Consider the following 25,626-nt stretch of genomic DNA (forward strand, 5'->3'; position numbering starts at 1 on the left):
GAAGTAAATCTGTGGCTAACTTAATAGTTATAGTTTACCTGAAATAGGCAAACAAGTTTGGCACTGTAGTCCACCACTTTATTCTACTTATTATTTAACAATGGACAGCTAATAAAAAAAATTTAATGATACTAAGTCATTACAAATAAAATATTCTCAGTGTTTTATATATTTTCACAGTGCCATTTTAAAACCAAAATAAGTCAAGTGTTTCTAATGGCTCTCCTTCTTTCTGGAGATTAAGCTGGTCTATGGAAAGATACCTGTATGGTTTGAACCATTCTGTTTGTGAGCTCGAGAGCAGCCATCGCCGTCGAGGTGCCAAAGGAGGCAGCCCCTCTCTGAAATCCTCTGACAATGCGACCGTCCTTTCGGTACTGCTCAATTGGTAACCAGACCAAGTCCTTGAGGCCTTGCACTAGAATAGCAGTCAACATACAGAAATTAATAGGAGTGCTGGAGTACAGCAGGTGAAGACAAATACTGCTTGCTTCCATTTATACAAGGTACCTAGAATAGGCAATGTATATTCCTCAAATTCATAGAGTCGGAAAATACACTGGCAGATGCCAGAGGTGGGTTAGGCGGGTGGTGAGGAATGAGGACTTAAGTGTTCAATGGGGACAGAGTTCAGTTTAGGAAAGTGACGAGTTCGGGAGGCAGATGATGGTGAGAGCCACACAATGTGAACGTCCTCAGTACCCCTGACATGCACAGTTAAATGTGGCCAGAACAGTATGCTTTACATTATGTGACTTTTACCACAACAAGAAAACATTTAAAAAGAAAAATACGAGCACTGGAGCTCAAATCTCTGCTATCATCCTAACCCCTGGATTTTTAACCCCTAAAATGGGAAGCAACATTTTTTGTCTATGACTAACAGGTCGATTTTTCTAGAAAGATGATCCTCACATAGATTCTCAAAGGCATCATAATCCCAAAAGGGTTAAGAATCACTGATCAGGTAAAATAAATTATCTTCTAATTAAAAAAAGAACACTCACCTAGTTGTACTAGTGAATGCATAGGCCCAACACCTCCCAGGATTCCTGGAAGCTGGTTCTTCTTAATGTCAGTAAGCCATTCGGTGATTGCATATGAGAATAATTTGTCCACACCTAGCAAACTAGAGAAAATGACTATTAATATATGGGAAGAAGAGTGAAATTTATAGGTTTACACAGTTTGTTTTTTTTTTACTTAAGACAAAAAAGTCTACAAATTACATGGACAAAATTTTATAGATGTTCAATTTTACTACATATATATGTGTGTGTGTATACATACATTTAACCTAATTGTAATGCTAATAATTTCTATAAAAGGCTAAGGTAATATATACAAGTGTGCATTTCCACTGTTTTTACTTCCTTAACATCTAAACTTTGGCATAGGATTAATTCAATGTCTATAAATTGTCACACAGTTCTTAGCTACTAAGGACCATTACCTTGTGAACTTCCATATAGGCTAATTTATAACTTTGGGAAATTATTTTAAAAAATCCTAACTACAGCTGCTTTTTGGGGAAATGCTCTCTTCAAACTGCTACTATTCTCTCAGAATAAAAAAAAAAATGCCCCTAGCCGGTAAAAATCCTCTAAAAATGAGCTCTCTGCAAATAACATTGTAAAATAATTAAATTATTACATCTTAAAGTCTCATATGATAAATCAACTTACCCATGCCGATAGAAAAGCCTCTTCAGCTTTAGTTCAGAGCAGTTTAACTGGGCGAGACCAATCAAAATCCCAGCTAATGTACCCTTTAAAATTTAAAAAAAATTCACTAATTAAGCTAAAACACCTAAAATATTTATAGCAAAAAAATACATGTATTTTATAAGACCCAACTGACATCTAAATTTTACTCATAGATTCTTAAGTAAATTATATTTACTTTAAAAATAGAATTAAATTTTAAAATCTTACACTTCATTTCAAACATATAACCTACGATCGAAAAAGTTTCCTAAAAACTGAGTCACTAGAAAAACAAATGATGTAATTCTGTATATTTGTGCAAAATTTCCAGACCTGATCCATTGATACATGTTTCCCATGATAATCAAGTCGAATAGGAACTTCTGATGTGAATCTAAATTCTCTGAAGATAAAGAAAGAAGGGGAGTTATTTATATTAAAAACTGCTAGTAGCTGAAATTAGATGTAAATTAACCTTTTCAACTGGAGAATAAAAACCACAAAATAAATAATGTGGATATATTAAGATCTAAATAAAAGAGAATGTCTTTAAGCCATATACCTTCTTAAGACAATACAACAACTAAACGATGTTAATCTTATAAATTTTATTTTATTTTAAAAACCCTTTCCTTGTTTACTAAACAAAATTTAAGTTAGAGAAATTTATTCTGGCAGGTATTCAATTTATACAGAGAGTAAACTAACAAAAATAACTTTCAAGATTAAACCAAATAATATAATCATCACCAAGAAGTAAAAAAGAAGAGCTGAGGCATTTATTTTAGTTCCATGATGAAACACACCTCCAGAAGACCCAGACATGAACCCTAGTTTTATCAGTTATATGGGATACAGTCAAGGCAAGTAATTTAAACTTTCTCAGCCTAAGTGTCTTCCCATCAGTTAATTTTTAAATCCCACCTACATTGGTGAATTTTGACAATCTTGAAATTAATGCTTGTAAACAGGATACTGACACACTTGGGAATTCTGAATGAAATTACAATTATACACATCAAACAAAAGCAGTTGGCTTCCAAAAGTTGGACTGTAAATTGCAAGTTGAAACACATTTTACTATAGAATTAATGTCAGTGGTTATATACTAAGTTATCCCAAGTCATCCTGCAAAAGTCCTTAACCGACACTAAGAAGGAAGTGCTGAATCTACATCAGTGACTACAGGAAGTCTGGGGTCCAGGTCACCCCTCATCTTCTGAACACCCGTCTGTATCTGGTTCTACAGCAACAGCCCCTCAACACCTGTGTCACCCTTCTCACTCTGTTCCTCCAAGGCATGTAAGAGCATAGATCAAATGTTTTAATTATCTGTAAGCTCAACTCAATAGAGATTTTTCTCTACTCTGTCCACTGTACCTAGAACAAAATCTGACATACATAAACTGTGTTCAATAAATATTTGTGGAGTGAATAAATGTTTGTAGGCGAGGAGACTATTATGTCATTAATTGGAAAATGTACTGAATTTGGGATTAAGAAAACCTCCATTCTAATCCTGGCTTGGCAACTGTGTGGCCTTGAGCAAGTCACCTCTCCTCTCTTGCATTAAGTTCCTCATCAGTAAAGTGAGTAATCTAAACTATCTCACTAAGTATTACACCAGGGTCCTAGACACTCTAGCAGTTTTTGAGAGTAGAAATAGAAATCTACAAGCTATTAAGTAGTCTAATGGAAAAAACAAATATTTACCTAAGTAAGTGAGGCTACACAAACTGATTAAAAAGTGCCAAGTTTCCATGTTCTCAGACCAAAACTGTAACGATTTGATTTTCTTTTTATAATGGTTATCCAGTGTTCACAAAGAACAAAAATCGGCAGCTTATACGTGATTAATAGAAAATGAGAATTCAAATTATTTCTTAGGATACACAATTTTTTGGTAGAAAAAAATTTTAATAAAAAAGCAAAGTAGGAAAATAATAAAAGAGGCTCTTCCTTTATGATGGAAATGTTTAGAATCACCAGAGATCCTCTATTTCAGGATCTTTCCAAGTCTCACATTCTATTATATTTTCTGACGATTTTCATCAATACACAAGATATTCAAAACATGGAAACACTTTAAAATAGTTGTACTGCCTACTTAGAACTTCCCAGGTGACTCAGTGGTAAAGAATCTCCTGCCAATGCAGGAGACAAGGATTTGACTCCTGAGTAAGGAAGATTCCCTGGAGAAGGAAATGGCAACCCACTTCAGGATTCTTGCCTGGAGAATCCCATGGATTGAGGAGCCTGGGGGGCTACAGTCCATCAGGTTGCAAAGAGTCAGACATGACTCAGTGACTGAACGACAACTGCCCACTTTGGGCCACACCTAAAGTCTAACCTTAGAGAGAAAGACAGAACTTGGGAACACTGCTGTCAGCAGGAGAGGAGTACAGAAAACCAGGGAAAGGAGCTGTCTCTCATAACAGAGGTGGTTTTGATCTTTGACCTCTTTCCTTCCAGTAGATCCTAGGCTCCATCCCCACCATCAAGGGCTGGGAAAGAAAGAAGGGAAGAATGAATGGAACTGGAAACGGCAGACAACCAGCTAGTGGTTGGCTGTAGTCACAGCAGCCAGCAGCAGTATAGGGACCTGGGTTTCCCTATGATGCCAACTTAGCCAGAGGGCAGAGGGTCACAGAGACACAGCAGTGATGGGGAAGGGCAGAGAAACCAGACAGAAAATCCCCATGAGGGAAAAGGGAGGGATGCTGAAGGTGAGGTGCGTAAGGGAAAAAGACAGCATCATGGTCATGGAGACACTAACAGGCTGATCAGGAAGAGAGGGACAGAAAGAGGAAAAAGGAAGAAACTAAGAGAAGAGAAAATTCCTGCTACAGGATCAACAGGAGGACGAGTCCTGAGCCAGGGTTATTATGTGTAAATGAGAGGTACATGTGGATGGGGCCCACATATAAATGTGTGTGTGTGTTTGCGCGTGCTCAGCCATGTCCAACTCTGTGTGTGTGTGTGTGTGTGTGTGTGTGTGTGTGTGTGTGTGTGTGTGTTTGCGTGTGCTCAGCCATGTCCAACTCTTTAGAGTCCCGTGGACTGTAACCCATCAGGCCCCACTGACCATGGTATTTTCCAGGCAAGAATACTGGAGTGGGTTGCCATTTCCTCTTCCTGACTCAGGGATTGAACCCGCATCTCTTGTGTCTCCTACACTGGCAGGCGGATTCTTTACCACTGACACCACCCAGGAAGCCCCATATAAATAAGCATGCATGCTTGTATGCGGAGTCGTTTCAGTCATGTCTGACTCATACCCACTGATTATTTGCCAGTGCAGAGAAAAGCTAAAGTAATCCCACGATTTCTGTGTCACACAAACACATTAAAGAACAACTTTCAAACTCTAAAATAACATCTTTTGTTATCAAAATTAAATGATTTACCTAAAAAACACGGGCTGATCACTAAACAACGCTTCTTCAGGAGAGAAGTCCTTCTCTTCTTCCCCATTAACCGCTTGCACTGAATTGGCACTGCCATTTGGGGAAGGCTGCTTTGGCCCAGGGAAAGAAAGAACTAGATTTGGCTCTTTTGAGGTGCTTAAATGCCTTGGCAAACTGCAGGTGACATCAGCCCCAGGAGACTTTTTAACTGAAAAGGTAATGTGCACATTTGGCAAATTAGGTATGCTTCTTTAGAGCAACTTAGACCAATCTACAATTAACTTGTTTTACAGTATTTCGTTTAATAAATATAACTACTGCTACAGATAAATCTTTCTCAGTAGCCCCCTCTCCATCTTTAGTTTCACTTTCCAACTACAGTCCAAAACTATGAAATGGAAAATGTCAGAAATAAACAACTTCTAAGTTTTCAATCTCACACCACTGAGCAGGATGATGAAATCTTGCACCATTTCTCTGCCCCACCGGAAGGTGGATCAGCCCTCTGTCCAGCATATCCCGCCCGTGAGTCACTGGGTGGACGTCTCAGTTATCAGGTCGGTGCTTATGGTAAGTAACCCTTATCTTATTAATAATGACCCCAAAGTGCAAGAACAATGATGCTGGCAATTCCAATACACCAAAGAAAAGCCATAATATATAAAGTGAAAAGATGAAAGTTCTTAATAAGGAAAAAAAAAAAACATATGCTCATCTTGCTAAGATCTACAGTAAGAACAAATTGGTAAAACTGTGATGAAGGAAAAAGGAATTCACGCCCATTTTGCTGTCGTACCTCAAACTACAAAGGTTATAGCTATAGTGCATAGTAAGTGTTTAGCTAGGATGGAAAAGGCATTAAATTTGTATAAGATATTTTGAAAGAAAGAGACCATACTCACCTAACTTTTATTATAGTATACTGTTATAATTGTTCTTATTAGTTATTATTGTTAGTCTCTTACTGTGCCTAATTTATAAATTAAACTTTGTCATAGGCTAGTATGTAAAGAAAAAACGTAGTACATTTAGGGCTTGGTACTATCTGCAGTTTCAGGCACCCCCTGGGGGTTTTGGAACGTACCTCCTGAGGATAAGGGGAACTACAGTACTTTTACATAAACTGCATATGCACAACTTAAGAAAAATAATCATGGAACACATTTATATAAATGAGAGAAAAGATCTGAAAGTACATTCTCAAAAAGGTCTCGTAACAATCCAAATCAATCCAAGTACACATTAGAGACTGTTTCAGATTCTACAGATTTAATACCTTCTGGATCTGGAGTCATGAGCAGCTCTACTTCTGCAGAAAGACTTGTGAAGAAATCCTTCAAGAAGAACAAGGCATCCTAAAATTGAGAGATGTAATTATAACTAAAAGGGTTTAAAAAGGTGCAGCTATTTTTAAAACTGTGAAAGGAAGTAACGTGAAGTCTCACATTTCACTCATTGTTCATATACAGCTATAATTTATCCAGTGCCTACGCTGTGCCCGGCACTGTACCTATTCTCAATTCCTTTCTCTCTCACACTCTTCCTTAATTCTCACAACTCTGAGAAAATTAATTTATAGATGTGGAAATTAATGTACAGATGAGTTAGAAATTAAATGCTATTTCTAAATCAAAGAACATTTTAGTTTTCATAGAAATATACCAGTCTCTTTCTTATTTAGCATTGGGTCTCTGAATTGGTAGCAGTAGTATTACTAACAATAATAATAGCAGCTAGCAAGTACTCAATACTTAGATGTGACTTAAAAGTTCTTAATGTCTTATTTCTGCTTTTACCACTGTGTTATACTGCCTGAGTACATTTTCTTCACTGGACATGATATTCAAAATAAAAACTAAAAGTAAATAAAATCACCCACTCAGTGTGGAATCTTCTGAAACTGGACTGGTCTTGATGTTGTATATGCAAGCCATATTTGCCCATTATTAGCAGCTTCATAGCAACTGACAAATCCATTTTGGAGAATATGAAAATTAAATACCTGAGCCTGTTCTTTCTTATTCTTCTTTCCATTAAAAACAATCTTAAATTAATTTAAAACATTAAAACTGCACCAAAACACAATGTGAAAGTGAATTACAAGGTCACAATATGCCACAGCGCACTGAAAGCCTGAGCAGCATTCCAAAGGGTCTGACCTACTACTGATCACACTTGTCAGAGGTATCAACGATGGATGTTAAAAAGGTACTTTTTAGGTAATGCTGCATACGAGAAACTGAGGGCTAGATGGAAGAACAAGCTTCAGTAGTATTAGAATATTCTGGTTCTGCAGTCGGGGAGTAAGTTGATGAATTGTTCATTATATTATTAGTCTTTACACATATGTATTTATGTAGACATTTGTATATTATTTATATTTTATATATTTATTATAAATCACTATATATGTGGTACATGTGCATGTTAAGTCACTTCAGTCATGTCCGACTCTTTGCGATCTTAGACTATAGGCTTCTAGGCTCCTCTGTCCACGGGATTCTCCAGGCAAGAACACTAGCGGGCTGCCACGCCCTCCTCCAGGGGTCTTCCCAACGTGGGGATGAAATCTGCATCTCTTACGTCTCCTGCGTTGGCAGGCAGTTGTTTACCACTAGCACCACCTGGGAAACCCAGATATGATATATACATATATCAAATGTTACATGTTAATAGTATATAAAACGCTATTCTTTTGCCACCAGATGGCAATATTTTAATACTATAAATGTTTTGCCTCTATGACTGCCTTCAAAAAAGAGAGAAAAGGATGACTAACAAGGCAGCGGTTTTTACACATTTTTACTACAAACAACAGACAAAGAGATACTAACCATCAGCTTTTCAAAATGTTCTCCAAATGGCTGATTTTGGTGTCTATACTGAACTCTGCTGTTGTTCAGTCGCTCAGTCGTGTCCGACTCTGCAACCCCATAGAATGCAGGCGGCACGCCAGCTTCCCTGCCCTTTACCATCTCCTGGAGCTTGCTCAAACTCATGTCCACTGAGTCAGTGATGCCATCCAACCATCTCATCCTCTGTCGCCCTCTTCTCCTGCCCTCACTCTTTCCTACAACTCAGTAAGACAAACAACCTAACTTTGAAACTAGAAAAATACAGACACCTCAAAAAAGATGTACAAATGTTGAAGAAGCTCATGAGATGTTGCTCAGCATTGTCAATCATCAGGGAAATCAAATTAAACTGGCAATGAACACCAAATAAGATAGCCAAAATTAACAAGACAACACCGAGTTTGGTCAGAGCATGGAGCAGCTGCCGCTCTCATCTGTTGCTGCCGAGAACCTGCAATGGTACAACCATGGCAGCTTCTTATGATCGTAAACACACATTCACCCTATGACCTAGACATCCTGTTTATAATTATCCAAGAAAACTGAAAAATATGTCCTTTAAAAGACTTAAAATTTCATAACAGCTTTATCCATTAAGAGCCAAAAACAAGAAAACAATCCATTGTAAATTAGCAAGTAAATGAATAAACAAGTTGTTGTACCCATACAATGAAACACTGTTCAGGAATAAAAATGAATGGACTGCTGATACATGCTATAACACAGAAAACACATTATGTCCTGGACATAATGTTGAGAACAGGAACCCAGATACAATTCCATCTATAAGCTGCAGAACAAAAAAAGCTGCTCTACAGTGATGAAATGGCATCAGCGGTTGCTTTGGGACGGTGGACTGACCACAAAGGGACACAAGCGAATTTTGTAGAGTACAGAAATTGCTCTATATCTCAACTGGTGCAGCAGTTACTCAAGTGTATATATTTGTCAAACTCAAACTGTATATCTAAAAATTTCTGCCCATTATTATATACAAATTATACCTCAGTACAATCATTTTTTTAAATTTGAAAAGTATGGTTTATTTATACTAAATTTGAACTATAAAACAGTTATTTCTAGCTTTAAGGTCCTATGATAAAGGCTACTATCAGTGAGACATGACTTAACGTTTAAAAGAAATACTTGCAATGTCATACTCAGGCGATGCTGAAAAAAATCACAAACATGCGAACTGGTGCTGCTACATGCTCACCATTTCCAGCCTCAGCCAGGCCCTTGTCCTACCCCACGGCCTCGCGTCTCATCTCATAACCTGCATTAGGCCCTCAATGCCTTTACAAATATTCAGTTTTACATTCCTTAGGACCAGCTTGACTGTTACCTCCAGAAAGCCTTTCCTGATCACCCCTTATCTTCCAAATGCCCAGCCCAGGCTAAAAGCCCTCTTTCAGTGGGACTTATCTTTATGCCTATCTTCATCACACGGTGTTAAAGTCCTCTGTTTTTTTGGCAGTCTCTCCATTACACAGAGATTTCTGAGGAAGAGATGTTTCTTCATCTATGTATTCCCAGCATCCTAGTTCAGACCTGGGACAATCACTCAGCAAATGATTTGGAATTAATACGATTCACTGGAAAAGACCCTGATGCTCAGAAAGATTGACGGCAGGAGAAGGGGATGACAGAGGATGAGATGGTTGGATGGCATCACCAACTCGATGAACATGAGTTTGAGCAAGCTCTGGGAGTTGGTGATGGACAGGGAAGCCTGGCGTGCTACAGTCCATGGGGTCGCAAAGAGTTGGACATGACTGAGCAACTGAACTGAACTAATGTCTTCCCTACACAGATTTCCAGGCAGTTCAATACTAAAATGATCACTAGACTAAGAAAGTCAGGAAATCTGGCCCCTTCAGATTTTGGATCTCAAGCATCCTACTTACACAACCTCCATCATCTCCTTACTTCCCATCATGGAAACCACTCCACCTTAATGACCCCAGTGTCCTGCCTGTCCTACCGGTACCGTGAGCTTTGAGCAATGCAGCTTTTTAAAAACATGAGCAAACAACATGTTGCTCTGATCCAGTTCAGTTTAGTCATAACATTTATTTCCCTGATTTTTTTTTGCTAAGATTAATATTTCTCCATTTTAAAATCATACTGTTTTATAGTTCTACAGAAGAAATTAACATTCAATATTAAAGAAAAGGCTTATTAGAGAAAATTGGGCTTGCTAAGGCTGATAAAGTCATGCCATAAAGATAAATCTTGCTCAAATTCTTGCTCACACTGGTGATTTTTCACAGACTGAATTTCATAAATACTGCATCACGGTCCTATTAGGCCAATATGGATAAATTAAAATACAGACTTCAAAAGATTCTTATCATAATGAGAAAACATAAATCTAAGTACACACTGGTGAGTCACTGGTGAGTCTGACCCAGCTCAGAAGCTACACATAGTAACGTAAAGTTGTGCTATACGTCTGTGCTTCACAATACATTTTCTCTGGGCTAGGCCTATAGTTTGTTTACAGTATAAACATCACTTAAGATTATTTCTGATATATCTGCTACTTATTTAAATAGTGAATCAACAATATTTAATCAACATTATTGAGCAAACAAATACTACTACCCAACATATATGCTGCTTCCAAACCCGAGCTCACACCGATATATATGATACAATAGGAAGGCTTCATTATTTCAAAGTGAAAGTGAAAGTGAAGTCGCTCAGTCGTGTCCTACTCTTTGCGACCCCATGGACTGTAGCCTACCAGGCTCCTCCCTCCATGGGATTCTCCAGGCAAGAGTACTGGAGTGGGTTGCCATTTCCTTCTCCAGGGGATCTTCCCAACCCAGGGATCGAACCCGGGTATCCTGCATTCTAGGCAGACGCTTTAACCTCTGAGCCACCAGGGAAGCCCCCTATTTCAAAAGCAGATTATTATAAAAACTCCATTTATTTTATATAGTTGTTATATGCTTCAGTTAATGATGGTAACAGTTAACACTTGTGACCTTTAACACTGTGTGCAAGGCACCAAGGTAAGTATTTCACAGACGCTAGTCTCATTTAATCCTCATGTTTTAAAAAATGCTACATGTACTATGTTTTCCATTTTATCAGTGAAGAAATTGAGGCTTAGAGAGTTAGTTACTTATCCAAAACCACACAATTAGTAAAAGAGAACTGAGATGTGAGCCTTTCACCACTACACTGCAAAGCATCCCATCTTCAGAAGCCTTGAACAGAGCTTGTACAGGAGGCACCAACTATGCTTTAGACTGCTCTCTGCGTGAGTGCAAAACCCAGAACTGTTTGATGGGGTGCTTGCTAGAATACAGGAACATGAATTTCTTTATTTCCATAAATCTGTTTCATTTGTGACCTGTTTAAGTGCCAATCTACTAATTTGTCATTTTGCCCAGGAATTCCTTTACAGGTGCTGTGATTACAGCCCCCTATACCTTTCAATAATATATATCAGGGAGTCCTTCCATCTCCTGAAAACACCTGTGTATCTGCATCAGGAGTATGTGTGTAAAGATCAGAGAACATAAGAGACAGGTATTAAGTGTTCTGTCATGTAGACAGCAAGTAGGAGACAGAAGGAAAACATCTAATAATGTTTACTCACAGTTCAGATTTCAAACACCTAATGAATTTGTCCTGTCCTTTACCAGCAAAAGTCTGTTTTAATTATGCAAACTCCATACACTTTAAATAATAAACAACATTATAATTCTAATAAATTAAATTTCTCACTTTGAACACAGGATATCTATTTAATCATACCTCCATGCAATTATGTTTGCAATACAAACCTGGTCAATATTGAGGCGAAGTGGCATTAGTGATACTCTTAGGCAGCACTCCTGTGGGGACCTGCCAGACTCTGGACGCACGTGTAATGCTTTAATTGTCAACTGCAAGACGAGAAAGAGAAACACATTTTTCTCCAACGACATTATGACCTTGCTTTTATTTAAAAAAAGAGAGAGAGAGAAATCTAGTCCTATATTAGAACAGAAAGTTAGTTTACCCTCTTTCCTTAGAATCCGGAATCTAACTTTTTTTTGTAAGATACTCTTTTAAGAATCTGATGAAAGATATGGATTCTTTTTAGAGGAAAAAAAAAGCAAATGATAATGTCATACATGCAGTCTCAAAGGAGTCTGCTAAGCCCCTGAATCGAAATCCATAGACCCATACTCCAAAGGTAACCTCCATAATGTTTTCTTCTCAAAGTCCTGAGCTGAGAATTTCTATGCTACTAAAATGGTAAAAGTCAGAAATCTGGAGCACTGCTAACAATTCTGTGTCAGTATCATGTGTGTGTGTGTGTGTTCTGTGTCAGTATCGTGTATGTGTGTGTTTTGTGTGTGTGTGTGTGTGTGTGTGTGTGTGACCATGCTGTGTGGCTTACTTCCCTAACCAGGTTATCACACCTGGGCCCTTGGCAATCAAAGTGCAGAGTCCAAACTATTGGACCAAAAGAGAATTCCTTGTGTGTTTTGTGTAGATCACAATGGACTTCTGGTTTTCCTCAGGTAATTTGTTACAGAGTTTCTGTTTCATTTTTTGGTCCTCTGGCTGTGAGGCATGCGGGATCTTAGCTCTATGACCAGGGATCAAACACACACCCCCTGTTGGAAGGCAAAGTCTTAACCACTGGGCCACCAGGGAAGTCTCAAAATAATTTTTTAAAAATAAAACTTTAAGCAGCATATTTAAAAGGGATTTTAATAGTAAAGTGAAAATCTCATAATTTTCCCCAATCTAAATCTTCTGCAGTTATAATAGGTATAATTTATATATATTTTAGATATAATAGAAATACTTTTCCTAAACAAATGTAACAACAAAATATATGAAGTTTTAAATCTTACCATGTTGGAATGAGCTTTCCGAGGCATTTCTTTACTGCAATACAGGTACAAAAATTTATTCATTTGTGATGTTGCCAGACGATCTCGAATTTCAAGATCCTGCACGATGAACACCTGCCGGGACACCGGGTGCTCCACAAGGCTAGACTCGCATTCTGGTTTGCAGGGCGGGTAGACCTCATGCTGAAACTTCACCTTCACAGACGGGAAAGAATACAGAACCACCTCTACACTCTAGTTAAAACAGATTTTCTCTTTAAAATGTAAAATATCACATTTTCATTAAATTTTCAGCTTCTGATTCCACTTTCAGAGAACAGTGTAACACTCCTACATTTGTTCACATATTTACTTATTAACCCATGTGTACTGGATCATACAAGGATAAGCCTGACTGACATTTCCTGTCTGACCTTGGTAAAATCCTCATCCTTTTCAAGCAAAACCTTCAATAGGATTAAGTCATAAAATTATCATCTTGTTTCCCTAATGAAACTGCTTAGAGGCAAGGTTCAAGTTCCAGAAGGGGGCAAGGATACAATTAAGTATATGGAGCTGCCACCACTACCATGATAAGCACCCTAACATATGACACCTATCAGAACCCCAGACAAGCTGCCAGAAGTAAATGCATCAGTGTCTCTGCAGTCTGGCCCCACTCGTCTCTACATGTTCACACAGGACCTGACCTGTGTGGTTATTCCACGGCAGGCCTCCCCAGAGACACTCCAGGGCAGCAGTTCCCCAAGTGTGGTCCTGGGTAAAGTAGCATCAGAATCACCTGGGAACGTAGTGAAAATGCAAATTCATGGGCTCCACTGCAGCCCTGCTGAACTAGAAACTCTGGACCCAGCAACCTGTGTTTTACTAAGTCCTCAAGGGGGTTCTGGTGCTTGTTCAACTCTGAGACACTGCTCTAGGGGGTAGCCTGGAAAAACAAAAACTCTAAATCTTTTCAGAATATCTGAAAAAGAGTTAAGAGGTAAGATTTATACAAGTCTGCTGCACTTTTCCACTTAGGCTCCAAGATCATACAGGGGAGGGGGCAGGATAGAACCAAAGAACCCTCACTAATGCTCCTACTTCAGTGGATTTTTCCTTTTAAAATGCCATCTTACCTTGCTTAACTGTATTTCCATTAAAAAGTCATGGTTTCTTCCTTTTCCCCCACATACCATATTATGTCCATGTCTTGTAGGTGTGTGAGAAGGTGAGCTATGGGGACTACTATAAATGAAAAAATAAAATCTTTTATTAAAGGAATAGTCAAAGGAAGGCAACGAATGACATCAGGAAAAATAACAAGATGAAAAGAGAAAACAAGATTACAGACATATCAAAACACTGCCACAAACTGTATTTATACATTAAAACCACATCTTTTATACCTTGGAGGCACTGAGAGCTAAATTTTATTACTGTCATCACAGCAATCATCTACTTGCTAAATATTTAAAACTACAGAAAAACCTAACTATGATGTTGGTGTGCATATCACAAGACAGACTTAGAAATGAGACCTCCTTATAAGTTCCTGTTACTTCAGAAACCCCTGAGAATCAGAAGACAAGTCCAAGAAATTCCAATTAATACAGAAAAGAATTACAGTAAAGTGTCAAGTTTTTTCAAAAGCACTTTTAAATGGAAAAAGTCCTCACAATGTTGTATCTAAGGTTCCTGCTACATGAAGCCTTTTCTGACCCTCCCCACCCCAATGAGAATGCTTGCCCCCAGTCTCCACCTAGTCTCTCTGTCTCGTTTTCTCTCAGAACTAAAGGATAATGCACTCACTTTTAATAGGTACTTCAGAGGCATCGACCCTGTGCTTGGTACCCTGCCGGGTGCTGGATGCTACAGAACCAGGAGCACACAAGGTCCCTAACTCCTGACAGACCCTTCACTTCACTGCCCTCATTTGCTCATGTAACTGTTTCTCCCTTTTGAACACAGATAGGCTCTGGGTCATACTTATTAATAATTCTTGAAAGAGTAAATCCTATATATTTTTTATGAAAAGGATATATTGGCCTGCCAAATAGATGTATGTAGAAATTAACTTACATGTAACTTTTAGCTGGAGAAGTAGGAGGGGCTGTTCCAAAATCTTTTCCTCCATAAAGATGCCAGACGAGAGAGACTTCTTTAACCAGGTATCGAACGACAGGAACGGGAAAGTGTAACGGGGCTTTGCTAGTATCTGTCTTCGTAACAGGCAGACTAAAATAATTGTCTTTTATCACAATTGCATCATCAACCATTATTTTTACAACTGGTTCTTCTTCCTTCTCCTAAGACAAAGGAACAGTTAATACATACTCTCTTATCTAAGTAGAAACCATTGAGTACCATTCACATCTCAAGGGAACTTCTTGATTCTGCATTCTTTTGAATAATTTCCTTATATAAAGTGGACACTAAATACTGACAATAATTGTCACATAATACACTTTGTTTCATTCACTACAAAATGAATTCGCTCTTCTATGTGAATTATTCCTAAGAATTTTTTATAGTCTACAATTTGGCTTTTACTACTTGTTTGATAATAAAAAGGTATAGAGTCGATACTTAACCATTTTGTTTAGTGAACTGTGGATTCATTAAATGCAGACTATGCTTTTTAAATGTGAGCATGACAATAAAGTGGAAATTATATATATTAGTCAACCATCAGCCTCACACAAACCATGTCTTATCTTTCCCAATTCTTGTGTTAACACCTCTGTATAGAACTCTTCTGCCATTTAATTTCATTACCCTGAAGAGGTACTTCAGGGTGCAAACTACATACTTCCTCTGTAAGTTCAATAAACCATGCAGGAGATTTTACAAATAGCATTCTTACGAGTCCCTCACAGATGTGTCATAAAAAGGGTAAAGTATAACAAACATTTACAAAGCATCAGTAGTAAATTACAAAAGGAAGTAATTCTGAATTGTGAAGAGTTAACAAAATCTAAAGAATCTTTTTCAGGTGTCCTTTGGTCACTTCTATTTATAACATTATTTCAAGACTTTTAATTTTGTTATCTATTTACTACCTGAACAGTTGCTCTTGGTGCAAAAAGAATGCAAAAGTCGTCATTTTCCGTGGGCACGCCTGTCACTGCATCACTAATCAAGTGGTGGGTGAATGAGGCGTAAGTGGGGCCAGGCTCCTGGGACACGTTTCCACTCTCATCAGGAAACAGGAAGAGGTCTGAACAACATGGTTCCTGAACTTGAGATTTTTCATCGGAAACACCTAGGGGATAAGATTACAACAGTCAATTTCGGCACATTTCGGAACATCAACAATAACAATATTTATTAGACACTTTAGTCATGTGTCAGTTATGCATTATGTTAGAGCTCTCACCCACAGTATCTCATTTATTTCTTACAATAATCTTCTGACTTCTAATGAAAAGACTAATAATAAGTTTGAAGTTTCCTAAGAAAACAGCAAACGATGGACTCATAAAGTTACAGACGTCTCCTCAAAGTTATTTAGTGTCAGAGAAGTTCAGGAATTCAGCAGCAGGTGAGTGTTGACTGCAGTTCTACTTTGGCCAGAATTTCGTACTGAATTATGTCCTGTAGGTGGCGTTCTGGAAGAACCTCTCCTTGGACAATATAGCAAGGGGAAGGGAAATAGTTGCACCCAGTATTGCCTCACCTACAACTACGGGAAATCTCTACTTGGGGTCCGGGGGTGGGGGGATTGGAACAGTTCCTGAGCGTGTCTTCAGCCAGGGAATGATTCCGAGCAATAAAAAGACTCCTTGGGGCACTGGATACACAAACAGAACACAGATCAGCTACCTCAATATAAAGACAAAAAGTTGCATGCGTGCAAAAATCTGTATGTAGGAAACTTCCTGGTGGTCCAGTGGTTAGCAAGTGGACTTGCTTCCACTGCACGGGGTACAGGTTGGGGAACTAGGATCCCTCATGCTACACAGGTGCAGCCAAAAAATAAAATTTAAAAAATAAATCTGTATGTGAACACTTATTTTTATACATTTATATCACATATTAGACTCATTAATTCTTTCCCCATTCACTCATTCAAACCAAATCCTGTGATATGGACTAAAGACACTAAGATGAAAGTGGTGACATCTTAGCCTCACAAGGCTCACAAACTAAACTTTAAATTCTTCTGTGGCAGCATGTTGAACCCATTCACCCTTGTAAGTGCCCAGCACCCAGTACAGAATCTTGGGTAATGAAGCTGCTCAATAAATATTCATTAAATGTTCTTTCCAGCATAAGTAGGTTAGCTGCAAACATTTATTACAAATAATGCCTAGTACATAGGGAGCTAAAAATTCCCATTTGCTTCCTCAGCTCTGATTTATTCTAAATTAGAATGAAAGCAACACTGAATGCGAGACTTTTACCACATTATGAAACAATTTTTTAAAATTAAGATTTCACAACATGTAGAAATAAGAATGCTCATCTAAATAGAATAAAATGTTTTCTATATAAATACTTCAAAAATATTTAGACACTTCCACTTGGCTTTCAGAATTCTCTGTCTGGCACCTCCCAATTATCTAATGTTATTATCTAATTCTTCTCAATAAGAAGGGAACTTTTGCTACAGTATTAATAGCCTGAGTTACTACATCATTAAGGCTCACACATGCCTATCTGTGATTCTATTAGCATTAATGACCTTGCTAAAATTATCTTCTCTCTCCCTCTACACACCTAAGTCCTATCTACTTTTTCAAAGCCAACTCATCTCAGCTTTCACCAGTCTAAAGAGAGGATTCCAAATTTTTTCCAAACTGATTATAGAGTATATACTACCTTCTGAAGTGTTTTCTTCCATCATTTCTCAATCATTCTAAATACTAGCATCAGTCTGGTTTAGCGCCAGTTTATTTTACTAAACTATAAGCTACCAGAAAACATAAGCTTTATCTTATAATTTATCTGTCTCTCCTATAAAAATCTGTTGTTGTTGTTGTTCAGTTGCTCAGTCACGTCCAACTCTTTGTGACCCCATGGACTGTAGCCTGCCAGGCTCCTCTGTCCATGGGATTTCCTAGGCCAGAATATTGGCCATGAGTTGCCATTTCCTCCTCCAGGAGATCTTCCCCACCCAGGCAGCAAACCCACATCTCCTGCATTGGCAGGCAGATTCCTTACTGCTAAGCCACCAGGGAAGCCTCTAGCCAGTATTATTTATTTACTAGATACTCAGTAAACACAAACTGACTGACTAATAAATACCCACCCAAACTCAGATTTGTCTTTTTAGTTACTTATTGAGCAATCTGTAAGAATGCAAACAACGTTAGCCTCAACTACAACATCGCAGCTCTCAGGGAAAAAGTCCTGGGTCTGTCTCACCATTAGACTGTGGTTTTACAGATGAAGCTGCTTCTTGCATGTCAATCTCCTCCATAGCATCACTCATCAAATCTCGTAGTATCTGTTGATCTGCTTCAGGAAGTACTGGACCACGTGAGGATGACCGACCAACAGAATCTACCTACAGCCAAAAACACTAATTAGAAACAATTGAAAATGCTCTAAACAGCACATTACTTGAAAGTTATTTTAACCTGGAAATAGACCACATTTTATACAAACATCAGAAACAGGAACGTATTCATTTTTCTATATTCTACTCAATAGCTGTTACATTTTTAAGTCTTTAGTATCATCATTTTCACCCCAACAACTGCTGGCAAATAGAAATAAGTGTGTTATCATCTCAATGCCAGCACTGTTTAACTGAATCTTGATGAGGTAACAGATTAGAAGAGAAGAAAGGTGAAAAACACTGCACTGAAGCTGGGGGAGAAAGGATCTCTCTGTAGAGGCTGATCTGCTCAAATCTGACTGCTGCCATGACCTTCACCTTTGAGGCAAAGCCACTGCAGAGCCAAGTCTCATTTCTTGGAACAAACATATACCTAAAGACAGTAGGGGGAATATATGAGAGGGGAGAGCTACTAACTGGTGGGTCATGAGGTTCAAGTCTAGCACCAATGCTTAACAATTTATGTTAATGAATTATGGATTCATTAAATCCAAATCGTGCATTTAAAATGTCAGCATGACTGTAAAATGGAAAGACTTCATTTGGAACTGAAAGTGAAAGTGAAGTTGCTCAGTTGTGCCCGACTCTCTGCAACCCCATGGACTGTAGCCTACCAGGCTCCTCCGTCCACGGGATTTTCCAGGCAAGAGTACTGGAGTGGGTTGCCATTTCCTTCTCCATTTGGAAAGGATAATTCAAAATAATTTCTGATAAACTGTAGATTAACTTCTATGCAGTGTACATCATGCGAAATGCTGGGCTGGATGAAGCACTAGCTGGAATCAAGATTGCAAGGAAAAATATCAAAAACCTCAGGAATGCAGATGATACCATCTCTATGGAAGAAAGCAAGAGGAACTAAAGACCCTCTTGATGAAGGTGAAAGAGAAGAGTGAAAAAGCTGGCTTAAAACTCAATATTCAAAATTGAAGATCAGGGCATCCAGTCCCATCACTCGTGGCAAATAGATGGGGAAACACTGGAAAGAGTGTCAGACTTTATTTTCCTGGGCTCCAGAATCACTGCAGATGGTGACTGCAGCCATGAAATTAAAAGATGCTTGCTCCTTGGAAGAAAAGCTATGACAAACGTAGACAGCATATTAAAAAGCAGAAACATAATTTTGCCAACAAAGGTCCGTAGAGTCAAACCTATGGTTTTTCTAGTAGTGATGTGTTCGGGTGACAGCTGAACCATAAAGAAAGGTGAGCATCAAAGAGTTGATGCTTTTGAACTGTGGGGCTGGAGAACTCTTGAGAATCCCTTGGAGAGCACAGATATCAAACCAGTCAATCCTCAAGGGAATGAACCCTGAATATTCACTGGAAGGACTGATGCTGAAGCTAAAGCTCCAATACTCTGGCCACCTGATGCAAAGAAGTGACTCACTGGGAAAGACCCTGATGCTGGGAAAGACTGAAGGCAAGAGGAGAAGGGGACGACACAGGATGAGATGGTTGGATGGCATCACCGACTCAACGGACATGAGTTTGAGCAAACTCTAGGAGACAATGAAGGGAAGCCTGGCATGCTGCAGTCTGTAAAGCTGCAAAAAGTCAGACATAAATGAGCAACTGAACAACAAAAAAAAACTGGAAATTGTTTTTAAAAAGAGAAGAACCAGTAGGGAGAGTATGTCATCAATCACTTTATTATCAATAAGACAATAGCAGGAACAAGGAAACAAAAACAGAAGTGTAACCTAAATGAGGAGTAAGATCAGCCCGAACGAAAGGTAACACAAGGCCTGCCAGATCGTTAGTGGAGATCTATTGACCTAAGGGGGCTGAGAATTCTGTTCACAGAAGAGTCCATGAAGAAGAATGAAAACACTGAAAAACAGAAAGCGCTAAACAAACTGGACACTGTTCAATCTGGACATAAGAGGGCAAAGAAGTGACAGCTGGGGGCACAGGAAAGCACTGAACTGGGCATCGAAACAGAGGCATATTGTGGCTGTATCTGCTCTTAATTAGGGTAAATTCCCTAAATTCTCTGGGTCTTAACTTATTCATCTACAAAACAGAGACAATAACCTTTAACCTGTTGACTGTGCTGGGTAAGAGGAAATCACATTGAGAAAGCATACTCAAAATTGGATCCTTTCAAACATGAAAGATAATATCATATAAATGAGTCTTCTGGTAATAATACTAATTCTTGCCATCTACCTTCTCATAGCAGTTTTACACACAACTTAAATATAACAAGCTCTCACATGATGATAAATGTTTTCTTTCTTCCCTGAGGACATACGAAAATAACTTAAGTCTGGGAAAACATATGCTGGTTGAGAAGATAAACGTTCTGAAATCAAGAGCATCAAACAGCAGAACTGTTTTCCCAAAAGGCCCATGGAATCACCTTTCTAGGCCCCACTGCCTTAAAACTAAGGAACAGACAGATATTTTTCAGTTTCCTTTTTACCCTACAACTGCCAAGAAGACCTCACTAATGTCCCCATGCCACTCATCTGGATGGAATCGGGCGGAGTTAGTGATTTCTAAAGAATAAGGTTGGTGGCTGTACCTTCACCTTTCTTTGAGGAGCTCCTGGCTTCACGTCTGCCTTGTTAGTGGCATGTAAGTCCCCATAGCTTGCAATGTATTGAATTAGATTCATTAGAGCAGCACAAGAGTCTGAGCACGTTCTAACATGGACAACGTCACTCGAACAGTGCAATTCAAAGTGTGGTTCAGTCTGGACAGGATAGAAGGAAAAAAGGATAAGAACGTTTACTAAAACAAGAGAAAAAACATTTTTTCATAGGTTTACATTAAATAAAATATTATAATTTGTTTTCCCACAGGAAATATGTATTTATAATAACTCAATCTTAATTTTAAAATATTTTATCCATTTCTGACCAAAATTAGGCAAGTGGAAAAAAGCTCAGTATGTTTTTAGCCTCTTTTATAAAATAAAAATACTCAAGTAAAAATATCCATTTATTTTAATAACTTACTTGCTCTCCATCGGAATCAGACTTTACTGCAGTTATGGTTAATTCCAAAAGTCCCATATCCATCACACGAACATAATCTAAAAAAATTTTAATGAATAAAATAACTGAGTATAACTTTCAAAAAATGCTTATCCAACAGACATCTAATAAAACTAGCATTTCTTTAAAATTTGTGGCAGGCAGTACTACAAATACTTATAATGGAAATATAGCTTCAACCTACAAAAATCTTACAGTTCTCTTTATTTTTAGTTAGAAACAAAATCTGCCTTATATTAAGTATATATAATTTGATGCATTTCACCAATGTTATTGATATTACAAACTGGTATTACAATATTCAAATTTATAAGACCCTTCAGTTCAGTTCAGTCGCTCAGTTGTGTCTGACTCTCTGCGACCCCATGGACTGCAGCACACCTGGCCTCCCTGTCCATCACGAACTCTTGGAGTTTACTCAAACTCATGTCCATTGAGTCAGTGATGCCATCCAACCATCTCATTCTCTGTCGTCCCCTTCTCCTCCTGCCTTCAATCTTTCCCAGCATCAGGGTCTTTTCAAATGAGTCTGCTCTTCACATCAGGTGGCCATAGTACTGGAGTTTCAGCTTCAGCATCAATCCTTCCAATGAACACTCAGGACTGATCTCCTTTAGGATGGACTGGTTGGATCTCCTTGCAGTCCAAGGGACTCTCAAGAGTCTTCTCCAACACCACAGTTCAAAAGCATTAATTCTTCGGTACTCAGCTTTCTTTACAATCCAGCTCTCACATCCATACATGACTACTGGGAAAACCACAGCCTTGACTAGACGGACCTTTGTTGGCAAAGTAATGTCTCTGCTTTTTACTATGCTGTCTAGGTTAGTCATAACTTTTCTTCCAAGGAGTAAGCGTCTTTTAATTTCATGGCATTATTTCAGAGTTAAAATATTTTAAAAATATTGAGATACAAAAAATAAAACTACATTCATCTATCCTAGATGCTGTTTTTTTAACTCTTACCTCTATTCAAATTTATAGTAACAGTATTACACTTGTCAGACAGGTGTAAAGCAGCTTCATCCAAAATTATTCTGGGGAGAAAAAAAAGGTAAAATCAAGACCTGAAAAACTAACCTCAAATATATGCTGCATGATCACGTACTTGTAACATTCTATCTCATATATATAAATGTTATCAAAGTCATATGAAGAATCTAACTTATAAATGTCATTGAACATTTTCTTTAAAACTCACTGTTTATGAGTAACAAATATTTAAATGGTGTGACTGAGATTAAACATCTGCTCAAATTAATTTTAAATTTTTAGCAGTTTTAATAGATTGCCAAATCACAAAGTTTAAATTAGGAAAATAAAGTGCATCAAGTATTATAGGAAGTTTACACATAAATGTTTTAAAAAGTAAACTAACAATCTCAAGAGTTAATTTTTGCCCTAAAAAATGAAATACAGTAACGAACTGAAGAGATATGACCAATCACCTGAGAAACAGAAATGGAAAACTTAAATAAGGGAACATGACTAACAGTAAAAGAATGTTGCTTTTAACAAATAATTGAGACTTTCATTACAGGGTTTAAGTCTCTATTAGTATGTGTTGAACAGCTGCATTCAGTAGACAGTGAGGTTTACATGGTACCTGAGAGTTGAAGATGATTTATCCAAGGCAACACTACTTGAAACGCTGAATGTTTCAACAGTAAGAAGGGATCGGATTGGCAAATAAAGAGGCCTAATATGACACAGAAACAAGAGAACATTAGTCTGTCACAACAAAAGAACCCTCCTTTAAAGAGAATTTTGAACCTTAGCTCTACTGAATACTTTTTTCAAAACTTAGGACATATCTTAAAGAGTAAAACTTTATTTTGCTCCACGTATGAACTCACCTATAATCAAGTGCACAGCTCCAGAGATGAACATGAAAGGTTGTAAATGAAGTTGGAGGATTGTATCCCAGAACAGGTTCATCAGCAATATTCAAGAAGTATAAAATCTATAATCACAAAAATATAAAATGCCCTGCTTTAGAAGAAAAAAAGAGTTTTGATATGATATCCTTAATACCAACATGAAATAAAATAGCTTACAAAAAATCAACCATTTAGTGAAAAACCATAATGTTAGAAGAAAAAAAAAAATCATCATTTGAAGGAATTTACAAAAAGTATTTGCAAAACTAGGATTTGAAATGAAGAGATTCATCTAACAATCACACTGCTACAAGGATCTTAGAAAAATCATCTCCTATGAAACTAACAAAAGTATGTATAATCTACCATCAACATGATTTTGCTTGGAATAATTTTTTTTGAAAACAAACAAACAAATTTTCCTAAAGTCTGTTTAAAACTCTCCTTCTGGTTTTCTATAAACCCATTGTTGGGAGAAGTTCATTTCCCTTTCATTTATACCCAGCTCAGTCTGAAAACCAATCCTCTCACCACCATTTATCCTCCTATATTTCTATCTAAATAAAAAGGTTAGGCTGAATCTCTCTCTTACCAACAGCCAGCAGACTAACCATATCTCTACCCTCTCTCTGTATACACTTTATGTTTCAGGATGTTTCTTAAAGCATTTAAGTTTAAAACAACTTATTTTCCAAGAGCAAAGAAAAGGTTTCTAAGAAAAATGAACAAGAATTACATAGAGCACAGTTTTTATTCTCACGTAAAGAAGAGTGAACTTTGCCCAAAGTTTCCTCTGAAAAAATATAATTAACCAAATACAGTTATTACATTGGAAATTTATCACATAAATCCTTATAAATGCCTCAATGTATATTGTTGGCCTAGGGAATAATTCTGAAACTATGGTACTTGAATATATGGTTATTTAAAAAGGAAAAAAAGAGAATACACAGTTATAAGTGCAAGTCAACACATCATTTATTTTCCCCTATGACAGATACTGTATTGGTCCCTTCCTTTTAATGACAGAAGATAACTCTGTCTTCGAGATGTTTAAGAACCAAACATTAGGGTAAAAAATCAATTACATTCTGGGGTGGTGATAATGTCCTGTTTTCTAACATAAGAGGCAATGTTTATACAGGAGTATTTACTTCATGAAAATTCAATGAGCACTGAAGATTTATGATTTGTGAACTCTTCAGTATGTGCAGTACATAACAACAGAGTAAAAAATAAATCAATACATACGGCCCAGCTCTCTTACCTGCTCATGCCAGCTAAGCCCAGAAGGAAGCATTCTATGCTGGAGAGTAGCTCCTTTTAGCCCTACAGCAATGAGAAACTCCTACACAGAACAACACAAAAAGGTATGTTTATCACCTACATGACCTTCTAGTTCAAAACTTGAAAAGCTTTTCTAAGAAAACAAATATCTTGTATTTATGCAATCATTTTTATTAGCTAGTAACTGAATCAGCTGAAAGCTGAGAATTGATGCTTCTGAACTGTGGTGTTGGAGAAGACTCTTCAGAGTCCCTTGGACTGCAAAGAGATTAAACCAGTCCATCCTAAAGGAGATTATCCTAAAGGAGTCCTGAATGTTCATTGGAAGGACTGATGCTGAAGCTGAGGCTTCAATACTCTGACCACCTGATGTGAAGAACTGACTCATTGGAAAAGACCCTGATGCTGGGGAAGATTGAGGGCAGGAGGAGAAGGGGAAACAGAGGATGAGATGGTTGGATGGCATCACTGACTCAATGGACATGAGTTTGAGCAAGCTCTGGAAGTTGGTGATGGACAGGGAAGCCTGGGGTGCTGCAATCCATGGGGCTGCAAAGAGTCAGACATGACTGAGCAACTAAACTGAAGTGAACCAAATCAGGAACAAGTATTTAATGGTATAAAAGTATAAAATACACACCTTTGTATTGGACTCTGATTTATCAGACACTATTTTAACTGCAACAGACAGCATATTCAAAGTGTCTCCTCCAACACCATCTGAAGAAGCTCGACTGAGGCCATCTTCTTCAGAGGAATAAATAGTAGGTTCTAACCAATGTGGGCGGGTTGAACTAGGCAGTCGTGTTTCTGTAGAAGGAACTGCTCCATCCACTATGCCTATATCCACAATGAGAGGACAATATAACAGAATGATTACATGAAATTAACTCACAAACTTCTGTAACCCAAACAAAAATCCATGTTCTTCCACTGAACATAACGTAATCCTGGAGGCAAAAAGACCAAGAACTAGCTTGGCATTAATAATTCATTCTTCTCTACTAATGTTGGAATAAGTGACAAACAAAAAATTGAGATTTGAAATGTCAAGGAAGTTACATTTAAATTGGGAAA

The 25,626-nt window shown here is 37.8% G+C and overlaps 1 protein-coding gene and 1 non-coding gene across 6 annotated transcripts in view; both read right to left on the minus strand.

Moving 5' to 3' along the window:
* The window catches only part of ATG2B (autophagy related 2B), a 77,376-nt gene that overhangs the window by 8,611 nt on the left and 43,139 nt on the right, over window positions 1–25,626 (minus strand). For 4 of the 5 annotated variants that reach the window (XM_042235450.2, XM_004017983.5, XM_042235451.2 and 1 more), the window contains 19 exons: window positions 25,190–25,389; window positions 24,530–24,610; window positions 23,239–23,345; window positions 22,989–23,081; window positions 22,349–22,419; window positions 21,344–21,420; window positions 20,908–21,078; window positions 18,183–18,324; window positions 15,875–16,077; window positions 14,895–15,121; window positions 13,952–14,060; window positions 12,834–13,028; window positions 11,769–11,870; window positions 6,390–6,468; window positions 5,114–5,321; window positions 2,040–2,109; window positions 1,686–1,768; window positions 1,008–1,129; window positions 264–418 (listed from right to left, as the gene is read on the minus strand). In XM_042235450.2, coding sequence (XP_042091384.1) covers window positions 264–418; window positions 1,008–1,129; window positions 1,686–1,768; window positions 2,040–2,109; window positions 5,114–5,321; window positions 6,390–6,468; window positions 11,769–11,870; window positions 12,834–13,028; window positions 13,952–14,060; window positions 14,895–15,121; window positions 15,875–16,077; window positions 18,183–18,324; window positions 20,908–21,078; window positions 21,344–21,420; window positions 22,349–22,419; window positions 22,989–23,081; window positions 23,239–23,345; window positions 24,530–24,610; window positions 25,190–25,389 — 2,495 coding nt within the window. The remainder of the gene's footprint in view (window positions 1–263; window positions 419–1,007; window positions 1,130–1,685; window positions 1,769–2,039; window positions 2,110–5,113; window positions 5,322–6,389; window positions 6,469–11,768; window positions 11,871–12,833; window positions 13,029–13,951; window positions 14,061–14,894; window positions 15,122–15,874; window positions 16,078–18,182; window positions 18,325–20,907; window positions 21,079–21,343; window positions 21,421–22,348; window positions 22,420–22,988; window positions 23,082–23,238; window positions 23,346–24,529; window positions 24,611–25,189; window positions 25,390–25,626) is intronic. The other variant, XM_012099021.4, reaches the window with a different exon arrangement.
* On the minus strand, window positions 10,791–10,862 carry TRNAS-AGA (transfer RNA serine (anticodon AGA)). The gene has a single exon. It is a non-coding gene; the product is annotated as a tRNA-Ser (tRNA).

Source organism: Ovis aries, chromosome 18, assembly GCF_016772045.2.
Source record: "Ovis aries strain OAR_USU_Benz2616 breed Rambouillet chromosome 18, ARS-UI_Ramb_v3.0, whole genome shotgun sequence".
Lineage (NCBI taxonomy): Eukaryota > Metazoa > Chordata > Mammalia > Artiodactyla > Bovidae > Ovis > Ovis aries.